Source organism: Syngnathus floridae, chromosome 14 (assembly GCF_059516105.1).
Source record: "Syngnathus floridae isolate MCC-2025c chromosome 14, RoL_Sflo_1.0, whole genome shotgun sequence".
Classification (NCBI taxonomy): domain Eukaryota; kingdom Metazoa; phylum Chordata; class Actinopteri; order Syngnathiformes; family Syngnathidae; genus Syngnathus; species Syngnathus floridae.
In genome coordinates, this window is record NC_142426.1 from 14,022,241 (window position 1) to 14,039,304 (window position 17,064).

The following is a 17,064-nucleotide window of genomic DNA, read 5'->3' on the forward strand; positions in this document are numbered from 1 at the left end:
GTGTGACAATCATTGGGACGTCGACATTTTTCAACCGATTCAACCCATTTCAACTTTCAATTGTTTATCTCTCGCCTACTATTGCGCAACTTCCCACTTACCAAAAATTCCAAATTTTCAACTTTGAAATTCAACCAAATTCTCCAAAATTTCATTTTTCGACTTGAATTTCTATATTTCTCTACCGATTTCAACCCATTCCACTTTTCAACTCTTCATCTTTTGCCTACCTATTCCACAACTTCCCACTTCCCAAAAATTCCAAACTTTCAACTTTGAAATTCCACCAAATTCTCCAAAATTTCATTTTTCTACTCTAATTTCTACGATTCAACCCATTCCAGCTTTATTCACCTTATGCATACACCATCATATTCACCCCCTTCACCCCACCTTCCACTTTGCTACACAATTCAACCCTTGACCCCCACTTCTAGTGTGGTGGCCATCTTTGATTGACCCTGAAGTGAACCCTGAATGAACTGGAAGTGCTCCAAAGCAAACCGGCAGTGACCCCAAATAAACCGGAAATGACACCACTGTTGTTCAGTTGTATTTAACGTCGAAGTTGGATACATTTTCATTGAATTTGTAAAAACTGTGATAGAACGTGTGTACAAGCTTTCTGTTGACACAAGTGGAAGCGCGGAAAAATAAAACCAAGTGTTATTATCAAAATAGACTTTATTCTAGACCTTGAGATCTGACTGCTATTCCAACAGTCAGACTGCAACCATGTGAGTGAGATAATACAACGCAAGTGAGGGCAAAGACATCACCAAAAACAAAAGAGAGAGAGAGGGGAAAAAAGATTTGCAAACCGTTATTTACATTTTGTGTGATACATCAACAGTTTTCCAGATTTTTCTCTTTTTGTTCATTTTTGAGTACATAGCTACAAATCAATCTGAATTACAAAAGTTTGGAGGAATACAAAACCTTCAAGGGCTCTCAAACATAGCAAAGATAGAAGAATCATTGTTATTATATATAGATTTTTTTTAATCGGTAGGAACAAAAAGAAAAAAGCTACCACTTGAATGCAGTGTAAAAAGCTTCTCTAAAACAAACATTAAAAAATACCATTCCACTGTCATGGACCTCAGTTTGAAATTGCGTAATTGTAGTACAGCTCAGTCACCATCGACACCACTGAAGCAAACTTCAAAATAGTACAAAACGTTTCAAACAAATAACATTCGGACCAACCTCCTGTGTTTTTCTACATTTGTATTGAGCTGATGTTATGGCTGTGAGATGACAACCGGAATGCAGACATTGGCTTAGACATTTAAACGGACTCGGACGAAATGGGATGAAAACCCTTTGAATCTCTAGAACACTGCACTTTTTTTCCTTTTTTTTTTTCCTTTTTCAAATTTTCCTTTTTTTTTTTAAGATGTGTTTGACTTGAATAAACACACCTCCCTGTTTCTCCATTTTACTCTAAAGTGCAGGAAAAGAAAACCCTTTCGAAGGGCAGCTAGTTCATCTTTCCAATGACTGTCAAATGGTATTTATCACAAAAAAAGCAAAAGCAAAAGCAAAAAAAACAAAAACAGTCTTCATGGTCACGGCCAAGAACATCACATATTGTATTTCAAACATGAAAATGAACTTGACTCCACTCCACGCTCTCAAGTGGCACACAATCGTGTGCAGTTTAACCAACAAGCACTGGCATCTGATCATGACAAAAAAAAATAAAAAAAATAAACGCGCAGTCCATCTGTGCGTAGGCTCAAATCTCGTTTGCTCAAAACGAGGGAGCCCAACACGAACGATTCGGGCAAAAGTTGGAAAGGAGTTCAAAACTCGCGGCGCACAAATAAGATGGTATTAGTCTGATTATCATTTAGCATTACTTTGCCTTGAATTGAGGATGCAAGAACAATGACAATTAGAACGGATGCAAAGTTAAAGCTTCACACCCCTTTTGCTCTCGCTTTGCTCACAGATAGATCCCAGTTGCTGCAAACGGCCCTGCCAAGCTCCTTCTCTATGACAAAAAGAGGTCAGATCCCGGCCTGAGGCGTATGTTGCGAGGCCAACGTAAAGTATCGACAATCTCTCTAAGCCTTGAAGATTTTTGTTCCTTTCATTTTTTTTTAAAACAGCTCGACATTTAACCGGATGGATTATGAACACCTGGAAGAAAAAAAAAAAAAAAATCTGGGCAAGACGCAAACAAAGGACATTTGGATTGTTTGGATTACTTGTTTTATCATTTGTTTACAATGGCAAAAAAAAAAGCAACAAGTGGATAAAAATGATGGATGACCTAAGTGATACATCTGCTTGTTTGTAGAGTGCCAAGAAGTGATGCCCTGTTGAACAGTGGACATCCATTTTGAACACTAAAAACTCTCCATCCTCTTGCCCATTTCTCTCTCCCAGTATGATATAAAACTTACAGTAAACTCCAATTTAAAAATAATGTCCACAGGACACCAAATGCTGACATATGCAATATGCACACACCAACAGAGAACAACAACCAAAAAAAAAAAATCTTTAGAATTCTGGTACAAAGGGTTAGAAGGGGGGGGGGGGGAGAACAAGGAATTCTGGTGTTTTGATTTGCACGTATTGGGTCTGAACTGGGTTGAACAGAAAGAAACGCCTTCCTCTTGACAGTCAGTCTCTCACACATGCTGAAAAGCAGATGTGGTGAAAATGTGGTCCTTGAATGAGTGTTTGAGGGGGTGGGGGCGGGGGGCAGCGTTCTGTTTGGCGGTAATGGCAGGCCATGGCATCTGGCGGGGACTACAGCAGTGTGGCGGACAGGCAGGGACAGGTCAGTCATTTTGGCTATGTACACATTCGTAGTCGGTCCATGGTTCCCCCGCACGAGTGTCATTTCCTCAGGTCTAATACACAAACCTGCAGATGGCAAAAGGACGTCAGCAGTGAACCCAACTGACAGTTTACAGGCCGGAAGCCACAAGGGCCACACTTCCTCAAATCCATAAAACTGAATTGAAATTGTTGAATTGTTCCATTGTTCTCTTCTTTAAATAATTCAAATGCATTGTTCTCCGCTTTAAATATCTAAATGAAATGATGTTATGAATAAAATGTGATTCATTAAGTTTGATGAATGATAAAGTTATTTTTTTACTAAGAGGCTGAATGTCAAACTTTCTACTTCACGTTGTGAGCCGAAATTTGGGGTACGTGAGCAAGGTTCCTATATGCAGCTGCCTGAGTGAAGTGGGAAAAAAAACTAAATTGCCGAAAACTTGCATCCATTCTTTTACTGGGCCAAAGACAATTACGAAATGTTTTTTTTTTTTTTAACGGTGTCATCATCATTGGGCTTCCCCTTTGGCCAACAGACTCTGAATTTCAGGTGGGAAATTCTGTGGCGCTCTAATCTAAGCTGCATTAAGTCAGTCCTCTCAGCAGGAGATCAGGCAGAGAGGTACTTACAGATCCATCAGATGCGCTGGCTCCTACTTTATCGCCGGTGGCATTCCAGCACACCTCAAAGATCCCTCCTGTCCCTCTGTAGCTGTGGACTAAAGCACCGGTCTGAAGACACGCAAACTCCAGTTAGACGCAGCTGTGTGTGTGTGTGTGTGTGTGTGCGTCCGAGTGAGACGTACCTGAGTGTTCCAGATGTGGACACACTTGTCGAAGGAGCCGCTGGCTAGGTGTCTGCCGTCAGGACTGAAAGCCACGCTGTACACGGGCTCCTGGTGGCGGGTCAGCGTGTGGATACACACCCCGCGCTCCACGTCCCACAGACGTACCGTGGAGTCGAACGATGCGCTGCGAGGGAGCAGGGCAGAGTTGCAGTACATTGGATTGAACTTTAAACAACCAGCACCGTACAACTGGAACAGTACGGCATGATGTCCCCCCCATGTTGACGTGTATGCAAGCGCAAATGCACATTGAGATGACCATTTTGATCTCACCTGCGCCTTTTGACACATTTTGTACTGTGCTGTGCTGTGCTGTACTGTACAATTTGCTTTGCCATTGTTCCGCTCAGTCATGTCGCTCGGTGTGTGGCGACCCTCAACATCCATGACTCACCTGGCCAGCATCAGATTGGCATTAGGGTTGTTGGTCCCAGGGCCTGTCGGGCTCCACTTGATGGTGTAAATTTCTTTACTGTGGGCTTGAAGGTCATGTACACACATGTCCTGTTTCATGCTCCATATCTACAAAGAATCCCACAAAAGACCAGGAAGTTAGTTCCGAGAACACATTTCTGCGCGGCGGTGTAGTTGGTGACCGGACGACAGATGTATGAACTGACCTTGAGAGTCATGTCATCAGAACAGGAAGCCAGCAAACTGCCAGTGGGATCCCACTTGATTGCATTGACCTCATTCTACAGCAGGTAACAAAAGGTCAGTGGTTCGTTAGTTGATATGCGACTTTGTAGGACTACAAGGACAAACTAACTTTGCGACTAAAGTTTGACTTACTGTGTGTCCCTGGAAGGTTTTGACGGGTCGGTCCTGACTCAGTTTACAGACATGAATGCACATGTCCGTACTGCAGGAGGCAAATGTGGTATTATTCTGCCAGTCAACGTCCAGAGCAGGCGCTGCGGAAAGGAACAGAATAAATGCAAATGATTGTCTGTCCGTCCGTCCGTCCGTCCGTCCCTCCGTCCATCCATCCATCCATCCATCCATCCATCCATCCATCCATCCATCCATCCATCCATCCATCCATCCATCGAGGCAGCAGCTTTAGGAGGGACTCCCAGACTTCCCTCTCCCCAGCCACTTCATCCAGCTCATCCCGGGGGATCCCAAGGCGTTCCCAGGCCAGCTGAGAGACATAGTCTCTCCAGCGCGTCCTGGGTCGTCCCCGGGGTCTCATACCTCTGCCGGAGGTGGGAGTTGAAGTTCTTCCTGACAGGGGATTCTACCAGACGTTCCCAGCAGACCCTCACAGAGCGTTTGGGTCTGCCAGGTCGGACCGCCGTCTTCCCCAAACCATCGGAGCCAACCCGCCACCAGGTGGTGATCAGTTGACAGCTCCGCCCCTGCCCCTGCCCCTCTCTTCGCCCGAGTGTCCAAAACATTTGCAGCCGCAAATGATTGTAGGACACGTTAATGGAGGAAATAGTTTCAAACTATTTTCTCGGTCTCATTTGTACTATGACAAAAATCTGACATTCTCTCCGGGGTGTATCAATGTTCTATTGTATACATCAACAATGAACTTGGTTTCAAACTCACCTGAGTGAAAAGGAAACTGCTGCTTCGCCTCTCCTGTGTGAGCGTCCCATATAATGGTAGTCTGGGTAAAAGACAGTGTTTTGTATGTCTAGCAACAACGAACAAGAAAAACTGGCATATCTTGCTTTTGGCAAATATTCAGGCTGCACTCATCAACTATAACATAGAATAAAATATATAATATACCATTACGTTTTTAAAAACAGTTTGAGTCTCATCCATGAATTTACGGGCTGTGTTGTCAAAAATATGTTATTCCACTGGTGAACACTGGATGGCAATGTTGAACAGCCAGCTAATGGTCACATTCGTTTATAACAGTACACAGCTCACTTGAAACGGGTAAATAATATAAACACCGAAAATACATTACAGAAAATATGCCAGCAGTGTATGTGAGAGCCCAAACCACCAATAATGACTTACCTTGTCTACCCCAGCACTAAGTATGAAGTTTCCTTTCTTATTCCACTTAAGTGCAAATATGGGACCTTTGTGTTGACCCAAAGTACTGGCCAGGTTACCTGTAAGAAAAAAACAACAACACACATTTGTTTGAGGTATGCAGTAATATCAAACTACAAAATAAAAATAGTGCGAGTTTACCGTCTTTTGTCCATATTCTGGCAAAGCCATCATAGGAGCCTGTTGCTAGGAGCGTACCCTCACTCTGAAAGACAAATATTTTTCATCCATCCATCCATCCATCCATCCATCCATCCATCCATCCATCCATCCATCCATCCATCCATCCATCCATCCATCCATCCATCCATCCATCCATCCATCCAGGTGAACTCGTACTCACATTCCAGTCTAGCGAGGTGACGTCTTTGTTGCTGGGCACGTCCTGGCCCCCTTCCCGTATGCAGTGCCTCAAAACCAGCTGGGTGGACCCACCTGAGCTGTTCTCACTCAAGTTCCAGATTCGAGCCGTGGAATCGCCAGACCTGTCGAAGATTTATCAAATTTATGAGTAGATCAATGCAATTTCAAAATGTTATGAACAGGACGCAAATTTAACAGACTACATTTTGAAGACTTCAATTTACAGGATTTGATCAGAATGTTTCTCGAGAGGAAAGGCGCTTCAATCATTCAGACGAGGAATCAGGGGAAAAGAAATGACCCGATTGGCCCGAATATAAGACTACCCCACTTAGAAGACGACCCCCTCTTTTTCAAGACTCAAGTTTGAAAAAAGACTTTTTGAGCACCAAATTTAATTTTTATAATTACAGTACATCGGAAACAAATGATTATGACAATATATTCATATTGTGTGTGTGTGTGTGTGTGTGTGTGTGTGTGTGTGTGGTTCTGCAACAGACAGAAATACAGCACAGAAGTCAACACTCAACTTCCGCGATCGGACAAACGGCACAGCAGTGGACACTAGTAACAATGAAATGTTTGTGTCAAAGACGCACACGATCACAGCAACGCACTCAGTCGATACCAGCAACCTTTAACTTGCCGCGGCGCACAAGTGACTAGGTATAATGTCTAGACCCCGAATGTAAGACGACCCCCACTTTTTCAGTCTTATTTCATGCAAAAAACATCGTCTTATATTCGGGCCGATACGGTCTTTCACAAGCTATTACATCTGTGGGTGATTAGAAGAGGAAATTGGGGTAGTGCTGATGGAACATTGTGAGTTTGCCTGCACGTTACATAACATTGTCGATTAAAAGAAGTTTCACAATACAGCGTTGCTTTGCCTTCTAAGTTCAATTCATTCTATGTCCAGCCTAGTAACACTTCTGAACGTCTTATAGTCAGAGATTTGTAAAAGTGAATAAGTATCGAGAGGCACTGACCCAGATGCCAGCAAGTCGTTGACTGGATTCCAGGCACAGATAAAAACCTCCGATTCATGACCTCTGAGGACCATGGCTTTACTCTGGGGTATTTCTACGTCCCGATCCACCTCCATCATCTCGGAGTGGTGATCTACAACAAGGAGCAGATCAGAGCAAATCAGACAAAAACACAAGTGGAAGAACAACAACAAATAAGGTTTTCCCCAAAACTTTTCAGAGAATTTTTTTTCTTGTTACACAATCTGGAATTTTAAAAATCGCAGAAATAGCCCAATTAAGTGGGGTCCAACCCCTCCAACAAGAGAATACAAAGCAGTTTAATACCGTAATTTTCGGACTATAAGTCGGGTTTTTTTTCATAGTTTGGGTCGATTTATACAGAGGAGCGACTTATATGTGAACATTTTTTGCGCATTTCATGGCTAATGCGACCTATAGTCCGGAGCGACTTTTAGTCCGAAAAATACAGTAGTTTGTTGACAACCATGAGCTTGCTTACTGGCTAAGGCATGGGATCCATTTTCCTCCCCATTGGCTGCACCCTCTCCGTTCTTGGTGCTACACTGGGGCCCAGTGCTGCTGCCACTGCCTGCTGCCGCCTGCTGTTGCTGCTGGGCCAACTTGTCCCTGTAGGCCTGCTGCCTAGTTTGGACTACATCGGGCATCACCGCATCGATCAGTGACAGTGACTCAATGGGGCGCCCGTCAAATAAGGTGCCATCCTGCACGTGCAAGCAAACAAACAAAACGGAAGGACATTAGAGAAATGCGTTGTTGACGATGTTTTGACAACAGATCAACGCCGGAGTGGCAAAATGAAGCCGCGTGTCGATGTACGGATGACGACTGACTTCATTGATGCTGACTTCAGCCTCCACGTACTGCAGGCCCTTCTGGATGATGGAGATAAGGGCAGCAGGGGGCACCAGGGCTCCATTGATGTTGGACTGGCTGATGTGGCTCTCTATGCCAAAGGTGAATGCTGAGTGTGAGAAGCCTGGAGAAGAACACAGCATTAAGAGAAGGAAATGGTTCAAAGGTCAAAACAACTGTGGAACACAACAAAACAAAAAGTGGAATGACTTCAATTCACATCACATCTGGGTTTACCTGACTCTTGCAGGTATCTGTAGACCAGGAAATTAACCTCATCACTGCTTATGCTCATTTTTAGTCCTGGTCATTAAACCATTTGGTCAGCACATTATAGGAGCCTGGGGAAGTCAAAACAAAAAAGAAATTTGCTTCTTGACACTCCAGAGGCAAAACACTACGTAGGGTCAACGCACCATAAAAAACACAGAGGATGCCATTTCACATAATAAACAAGCACTACTGAATGGAATTACGCCGAAATTTGAGAAGGGGGGGGGGGTACCACACAAGTGATCTTTCGTTTGATGAAGAAATGAAGGTTCATTTGGTCCAATCGCGCAACCGCAGGGTGCTGGGCTCTCACTGTCGCATTGCTTTAAGAGCGTCTTTGTGTTTTAGGATGGCTTTACTGCTCCCACTTGCTTTCTTTGATTAGGGGTTGATCCAATCCTCAAAATACAAAAACGAACAGCGTCAGTCGGCATCCGGGCCGCGCCGCGCGGTCGGGTTTTCTCGGGTCCTTTCGGCTCATCTCGCGAGGTTCGACCTCCGAATTCTGTTGGACAACCGAAGCAAAAAAAAATCTCGAATTTTTCGTTCCAATTGCGATTTGTTTGCGAACCGGGATGTTCGAAAACCGAGGTTTGACTGTAGTAGTTCATCTGAGGCAGCCATTACAGGGTATTTCGAAATAAGTCTGGAAAAGATCTCATAATAACAGATCTCAGTGCTTGTCTTCTGGAATTCAGTTTCTTGCAGAACTAGCACGGTTGAAATGGCAGTGTGGAAATAAACATGGGGTCTGGACAAGGGAATCTTATTTCCATCTGCTAGCTGGCTAAAAGCCTTTCTGAGAAGACAAAAACGGAAATGCATATTATCACATGTCCAGACGTAAAAATAAATGCAAGCGAACCATGAATATATATGAAAGACTTGACAAGGAAATGGTACATGGTGAGGAAGCAGCAGAGAAAAATTATTTGTCACACATTCCAAATGATGCAAGTGATATTCTCTATCAGTCTGGCACCCAGCATCATTATCCTCGTAAAAATGAAAACATCAAACAACTTATTTCTTAATTGACAGCATCTTTGTAAATGTTGCATCCATTGAACGTGAGAGTTTTTTGGTAAGCCTCTGCTCCGATTTCTCGCTAGGGTGTCAGAATAGCCTGCAGCGTAGATGTGAACTGCCTCCCAACCTCTATGGCAAAACCAGCACAGAGAAGAAAATGAGGACCGTGTAATTACTGGCGTGTCCCGCCCGAGCTCCGTGACATGGTTAAAAATAAAGTGCTCATCCTTAAGAACACCTCAAAGGGCAAGTCAGAGAGCCGTAACCCTGGACAAGCCTGCCATTCCATTACAATTCTCTATTTTTAGCTGATGTTCGTGTCCTCCCTCATCCTTGTAATTATAAGCAAACCAGAGGCTTTTTTGTGACAAACGGTGAAAAAGACATACTGCCAAACTGCGGCCAACTCTGCATCCAAAGCGGATGTTTGCTCGCTTTGCAGCACCAAATATAGGCAGGACTGCTTCGTGTCATCATTCCATCCGTTGACATAATTGCACATGATTAGATGGACAATTTAGAACACAAGTCTGTACTTCAGTTTGACAGAAGCATTTTCAAGCTTTTCCACGGATACGGCAACACTTTGTCGTCGAATTGATTAGGGATGCACTGCTACTGACGCTGACTAGTTTCCGACTGTACGGTACTCAAACTCATGCAAATGGACAGATGCTACACAAAGAGTCGAGTCAGTTGCATGGAAATACTTTCAAAGAAATATAAGTGACAACAATTTTTGCTGACTGGAAGTTACGCTCCGCCTGTGCCCCGAGCATGGAGTTTGGACGCTAGCCACTAGCCAAAACGCTGGCAACGGGCGCCGTATTATGTATCAATGTCGGAATAAGTGCATTTTTTTTTACCATTCCTAATTAGCAATTGAAAATGGGCCCAGGGCGACGTGTTGATGTTGGTGGCAACAGTTTTGTGTGTCAATATAAACTGGCCTGACTACAGTTGGGAAGACAAGTCAGCTGCCAAGTCTGCCATTGCCTTTTTTTTTTTAAAAAATATATATTTTACGCTTAATTTCTCTCGAAACTTCCTTATCTCCTGCTGGCCATCTGTCTTTGTGGCGCACATGAGCAATAGTGGTAATCTGAGTCATCCATGATGTAAAAAAAAAAAAAAATAATAATAATAATCACGATTACATTTAGACGAATTGCCTGGCTCCTCGTGATATTCCCGATGAGTCAATATATAACAAATTTAGTCAGTTCAATCCGATTTTCCATATTTTAAACCTCAAAACAGAAATTTGGCTCTATTTTCCATCACGGCATTTTCTGTCGTGACTATGATCAGGCAGGATCCAAATTGAACCATCATCAACCAGAGTAGCGGCAACAAACAAGTGCAAGAACATGACAGCTGGTGCCAACCTCCCTCTCTTAACTGTTGTCATGTTTCCACTGGAAACAATGGTGACAGCGGCAGATTGAATGTGACTAGATGCGGATGGATAGATGTGCCTCCTGGGTTAATAGTTTACGGAGTTCATATCATTTACGAACGCCATCGTCATACCGGTTGAATACGAGGCACTCTCCCAGATGGGAAAACGAATGAAAAATGTCTCACCCATGTGATCAGGATGTCTTTATGCACGCATCATTGCTTTGTTGTCCTCAAAAAGAACGGTCAGTCGGTCAGCCCCTAAAAGACACAAAACAAACAAGATTTGTCATAGAAGCATTGATGTTACATCACTGAACAATATTGCAGCTCATTATGAAGTCACTCGCCTAAACTGCTTCCATGTCACCAACGTTAACCTCCATTTCAACTCTACTTCAAGAGAGAAATGTGCAGGCTGAGTCCAATCCTATCCACACACGCCATACTGATGACAATGAACTCGTATCAAATAAACACTTCAGTAAAGTTGCGCCAGCGTGGTTGAAAAGTAAACATGGAGGAGGCGTGACACCAAACCAAGAGAAAATGCCTCAACAACCCAAAGCTCAATTAGTCGTGGATAATTCCACCGCATGATGTGAACATATATTATCAATCAGCTTCATGTGCCGTTTGGAAGTCTACACTTGAACGATTTTGCATTCATTCGCAGGACATAAAAACGAGCCAAATTCATAGCATACCCAAAGTGAAATGTGATCTCATCAACCATTCCAATATTGTGTCATGCACCATTTTGGCCTTTTACTCCCAGATTCAAATTTAACAACGGTCAACTGCGTCACCCTGGATTCGCTGCTTTACCGTGGGACTGACTCACAGCGTGTCGCTTTGTCTGTCCCTTCGTTCTATTTGTTAGTTTCCCTCTACGACGAAGTCGCGTGTGTGCAAAAGCGTGTCAACATGCTTATCTGTCGGGAGGCTAAATTAGCAGGATAGCGTGGCGTGCTAGCCATTTGCGGAAATACGTCGCCCATCCCCCAACGGAGCGGCGCTGAATGGGCTCGAGCGTAATAATACAGCGTTGACCTACACCGATGCACTTGCTCAACTAACGGAGACTTATTTGATCGCTTAGTTGAATAAGAATGCATTTCGGTTAGCAGTAAGCAATGTCATCACTTCACCATCAAGCGTCCATTATTGAAGCCCCTGCATTGTAGGTGAATGCATGACAAAAGGCAACGGCGCATCCCCTCGTTTTAATAGGTTACAAACCGCAATTGAAGCATATTTCGTGCCATTTAATGACAATTGTTTCTCCATTTTCTGGTGATCATTTACACACAGTACAGCGACGCCCCAGCCGGCAATGCTATTCTAAAGGGAAGGCGGTCGCCACACAAGGCACTTTCAATTTGAATGAATCTTATGGGGATACAACAGTGAGTGTTGCTGATACTTCGTAGAGCTCTCTATCACAACACCACAAATAGATTACGATTAGCTTCTTCTCAAGGGGATTGATAGGAGTACTGAACGAGGACATAGTTAGCTAGCTAGCTAGCTAGCTAGCTAGCTCCAAGCTAACCTAGCTCCTCCGTGCTAAAGCTGCTAACAAGCTTGCTAAATGCTGGCGTGCTAGGTGTCGCTATAATCTGGTACCTACTTGATTTAAAAACCTTTTCAAATACGACGATATCTCCCGACAGTTCTCGTGTACAACTTGGAGCGTGTCATGTGTGTTATCGATGATCGTTTTTTGTTGTTATTGTTGCAAATGTTAATAGCAATCGTTAGGTTGAAATATTCAAGCTAAAGCCAGGCGCTAAGAAGCCTGCAACGCTTTCAGACGTTCGACATAGTGGCTTGACCCGGCAAGCGAAAATGAGGTGCCTGGAACTACTGTTATTATCAAAGCGCCGCCGCCGCCGCCGCCGCCGCGCTCATTTCATATGTACGCTCCCAGCATGTTTATGGTGAGCTCAAATCATTATGGAAGACACGTCAATCGGTAACACGCATTTATTCTTTCGAGCACAAGCGAGCAGTAGTCGCAAAAATCGCGACAACGGTGACTAACCTATTTTCGGAAAAGCAGCAAACGCCCGGTGATATTTCCCCTCTTGTTTTGCTGGTAAGCTCCGGTTATGTTGGACGGCTTCGTGGTCAGACGGAGTCGCATATCCTTGCCGAGCGATGAGCGGAAAATGTCAAATAGCAAGGCCTTGGAAGTTTGTCCTGCAGCCGAGTACCAGTCATAACAACAGAGTGAGCGCCCATCCCCCACTCCACAGCTCATTTGTGCATGTGTGGTCACCACTAGCGAGGATTAATGACACCCCACCCCCGCCCGATCCTCACCCCCGATCCTTTCCTTTCCTTTCCTCAGCCATTCACACTGGGAAAGTCAACAACAAGTTTACATCATCGTTGCCATCTCTGTTCTACACACATTTGGGGGTGTTTGTCGCTCCGTACCTAATCCATAATCACGTTATTTCATACAGTGTCCCTAAATACAATACGTATGCTGATTGCTCACTGATAAACGTGCACAATTCATGACTATTGGTGGATATAATCATTTTCCCACATCATCCATTTATCATCTCCGGCTTATCCGGAGTCGGGTCAGCGGCCTAATTGAGAAATCGGGGAATCCCAGACTTGCCTCCCCCTGCTACATTGTCCAGCACTTTTGCGGGTACCCCGAGGTGTTCCCATGCTGACCGAGCGACATCTCCTCCTGGGTCTTCTCCGGGGTTTCCTTTTTAGTCACACATGTCCGTAACAACTGAAAATAGAGGCGGCCACGAGGCATCCGAACCAGATACCGAAGCCACCTTATTTGCGTCTCTACTCCGAGCCCCTCCTGGATGAGCAAGCTTCTCACCCTATCTCAGAGGCCTCAATGCAGGAAGCTAATTTGGGCCAATTGCAATGGTGATCTTGTGCTTTCAGTCATGACCAGAGCTTGCGACCGACTGGGAATGTGGATTTACCAGTGCGCCAAGAGCTTTGCCTCCTTCCATTGGGACGGACGGGCCCTCCAGGAGGCATCCAAAACAGATGCCCATTGATATCAGTTCGGCTGACGGACATTGTCACCCTGCCTCAGGCTTCTCCTACGTTGGATGACGACATACGATGAAATCCATCTTTTACAGGGCTTTCAATTGCAGTGTTGCACCTGCAGCAAACATTTTCACAGCATACTTTGTTTGTTGTCACACAGTTTCATACTGTCTTCTTGCAAAGAAGCAACAGAAAAGAAAAGAAAAGCTTCATTCACCTTGGGTGTTTGGCATTCATCAACATTGTTCATTATTCATGCAGGTCATGGAGTGAGTAAGAATAGGTTAACATTTACAGTATTTGTAGCTTAGATACAGTGCAGTATGCTCGGTGTGTTCTTTACTGAGGGATTTGGTTGAAGCAGAAATACTGCAGTTAAAGCCTCTGAGCTGTCTGATCCTTCCTCCCACTCGATGATTGCGGAACTCATCTGTTTTTTTTCCCCCCTTTTTTTCGTCACATCCACATAAACCACATCCTCAGAAATAATTCCGGACGATCTCAGTACATCCTCATTTTTTCGCACAGGGCTAAAAACTGCAAACGGTCTTTGTGGCATCGACAATCCGAGATTTGGATATATAGTATCTAAAGACTGCATTCCGGATTCATTACTGTTTGGTTCAAGTATGGGTAGTTTCCCGTACGGTGCCTCTTTGCTTCCGTCTCATCAAGCCAAGAGCAGTGAAAAGAAATCCGCTGCATTCCCACTGTGATTCCCATCAATAATATGAGGCGAGTTCCTTCCACACCAGGTTTTACGCAATCTATTTGACATGCAATCAAATTCCTTGAATACTATTCATTCATTCATTCATTCATTCTTATAGCCGCATGCCGTGCATGAGTAGACAACAGTGGGAAATGATTATTCTGGATAAATTGCCCCAAAATGATAAGCGAGTGCTCATCCTAGCTATGAATGTGACGGACACGAACGAGTAGAGCTATCTGTCGCTGTGTGGGGGCAGGGAGTCAATCTGATGGATGGTAACATCACGTTGCTAGGGACGTTAGCATAGCAGCAATGCCAATAATTAGGCGAGTCTACTTCGTTCTGTATCTCTGACTTAATAACATTGCTGAAAACAATGGAAACGTCTGCTGGTCACACAGGGTATTACAGTTTACCGCACATCGCATATATATATATATACATATGGTATATTGTGTTGCTGCTGTTAGTCAGCAAAATGAGATGTCCAAATGTAGTATTTTTTCACAAATCGATACTTTTAGTCTATCCCAATACCATCTGTTAATTTTATACAACAGTGTTGAAAAAAGCTTGAGAATGGTTAGGGTTAGGGTTAGGGTTTGATTTGTGTTCAACAGTGACACACTGAATCATCATCATCATTATTGAATTGTATATGCTCAATACATTACAGCTCCAAAAGGGTTTCCTTTGTAAAAATGACAGACCATTAAAACAACACAGCTCGTGATGGCTGCAGAGTTTGGAGCCCCTTTGCCCTGTTTCATAGCAGCTAACAAACCCCCGGGGCAGAGTTGAATCATCCTTGGCTGCAGATGCCACAAGCTCCACTTTCAGTCATAGTTAAAAGAACCACTCTTACTCAATCCATCTGTCCGTCTCACTGTTTGAGAGGACCCCCAGGAAAGAAAAGCTGGCAGAGGAGTTGGCCCTTAAAATAAGACAGACCGGAGGATCAGGAGAACGTGGCGTCGATGAGCAAGAGGGGTGAGGGGAGCTAGAGGCACAACTGTGGAGATGATCGCAACAGGTAGAACACTCAGGCGACGAGCGAGCGAGCGAGCGAGCGAGCGGTTGACAGCGTGCTCCTTAAGATCCCTCCCTCCTCTAACCAGCCTGATGAGCCGCACCTGGGACCTCTGCCACTCTGCTCATGGTTGCTCCCTGAGGAAAAAAGGAGGTACACCACCCCGGACCGGACCGGACCGGCCACAGTAATAGGTCTTTACAATCATCGCATCCGACCAACCATTCGTTTTGTAAACGGTTTGTTCAGGGTTGCAAGTAGGCAGAGCCAACTCGGACAACTCAGCTTCATTGATTATATATTGATTATTATTTTTTGTATATGTATTATTATGATGATTATATATAGCATATATGTACGTATATTTCTTTTCTTTTTTTTAAATTCAGCTCATAGGCAAAGTCTCAAATGCTGAACTGCGACCGATTATCATTCCCAGTGATTGTGAGTCACCGCAATATTACACAGTTTGGTCGAGGCGTGGCGCATGGTCCAAGTGAGCAGTTTATTGCCGTCTGCTGCCTGTGGACATGAGAGGAAATAAATATCTTAAATCCAATTCCCACTGGCGTCTGTCTGCCTACCACTGTTTCCAGGGAAAATAGGAGTCCACCCCGGAGAGATGATTGAGATGCAGCGGAGAAACCCCCTTCCACAGCATCATCTTGGTGTGAATGAGGAATAAAATAACTTTTCAAGGTAGAAAGGCCTTAATGCTGGATATCAGTCATGTGGGTTTTTTTTTTTTACGACCTCGTTTGCCAGCTTGCTACCCTGACCATTTTTTTTTTCCGTCTTCAGATTAAACGCCAACACGCTGAGCCAAAATCAGCGGGAGGCCCCTGTGTAGGGTCACAAAAGCAAAGAGAAGAAATTGATGGTAAGGAAAAAGAAAGAAACGTCAAATGCAACCGAAAATGACCCGAAAATACTTCCAAGTATGCATTGGCTTGTACAATCTAAAGAGATTAAACCCAAGAAATGAATCCAAAAATCTTAGCGAATATTGATTGATGTGTCACGGAACGGATGGAGCAGGGCGACCGAGTGCAGCTTGGACCAGCTTGCTTTATTGAAGGGAACAACTAACGGACAGACTCAGCAGACTGACAAAACCTCAAACAGAAACTGAACAGAGCCGTGCGACAAAAGACAGGGTGACAATGATACGACAGGGGAGTGACACGCAGACAGGACTTAAATACGAGACAGGGAACAAGAGGCAGGCAGTTGACTGTGATTAGAACATTGATTGTGAGTTGGCACAAGAAGGGAGGGGCGAGTGCTGATGAAGTGCATTTCCATTGATTTTAGTTGGGAAAGATGATTTTTAGTTGAGCGTGCTCATGGACCCATTGAAATTCGTACCTCAAGGCTTTTATTTGAGTGGTTCCTTTATCACAAACAAATGATTTAGGTTGCATTACCTGATATGTTACGGCTATCACTTCCGCCTGATGAAGGTAGAATGTCTTTATTAAATATTACCTTTATTATTTATTTAAAGGTTTATGTATCTTGTGATAAAAGAACCAGTAAAATAATTGACAATTGAGAACAAGATGAACATGGTACAGCTCATATCTCAAGGCATTTGAGTTTTAGAGTGTAGCATAAGAATGAAAATGATCACTTGATAATATTTGACTGAAATGTTTTATTGATTTC

At 43.9% G+C, this 17,064-nt stretch overlaps 1 protein-coding gene and 1 long non-coding RNA gene across 9 annotated transcripts; one reads left to right on the forward strand and one right to left on the reverse strand.

The window, feature by feature from the left end:
- Window positions 1-666: 666 nt before the first annotated feature.
- LOC148387955 (F-box-like/WD repeat-containing protein TBL1XR1) lies at window positions 667-12,866 on the reverse strand. Of its 5 annotated transcripts, XM_088395596.1 has the most exons (17): window positions 12,243-12,447; window positions 10,960-11,039; window positions 10,796-10,870; window positions 8,144-8,247; window positions 7,885-8,030; window positions 7,533-7,755; window positions 7,031-7,163; window positions 6,016-6,157; window positions 5,814-5,877; window positions 5,634-5,731; window positions 5,208-5,268; window positions 4,443-4,564; window positions 4,271-4,345; window positions 4,045-4,172; window positions 3,609-3,774; window positions 3,433-3,534; window positions 667-2,883 (listed from the first exon to the last, which is right to left on the reverse strand). In XM_088395596.1, exons 4-17 carry the CDS (start codon window positions 8,199-8,201, stop codon window positions 2,857-2,859), a joined length of 1,545 nt encoding a protein of 514 aa, XP_088251722.1. In that variant the 5' UTR covers window positions 8,202-8,247; window positions 10,796-10,870; window positions 10,960-11,039; window positions 12,243-12,447; the 3' UTR covers window positions 667-2,856. The 5 variants fall into 5 exon arrangements, with proteins under 5 accessions (XP_088251722.1, XP_088251719.1, XP_088251720.1 ...); XM_088395593.1 differs by lacking the exons at window positions 10,960-11,039; window positions 12,243-12,447 and adding an exon at window positions 12,657-12,866; XM_088395594.1 differs by lacking the exon at window positions 10,960-11,039.
- A 1,014-nt stretch (window positions 12,867-13,880) lies between these two features.
- Window positions 13,881-16,370, forward strand: LOC148387956 (uncharacterized). 4 transcript variants are annotated; one of them, XR_015862462.1, is made up of 5 exons: window positions 13,881-15,399; window positions 15,485-15,590; window positions 15,786-15,892; window positions 15,993-16,095; window positions 16,198-16,370. It is a non-coding gene; the product is annotated as an uncharacterized LOC148387956 (long non-coding RNA). The 4 variants fall into 4 exon arrangements; XR_015862459.1 differs by having other exon boundaries at window positions 15,786-16,095; XR_015862460.1 differs by lacking the exon at window positions 15,786-15,892.
- The last annotated feature ends 694 nt before the right edge of the window (window positions 16,371-17,064 follow it).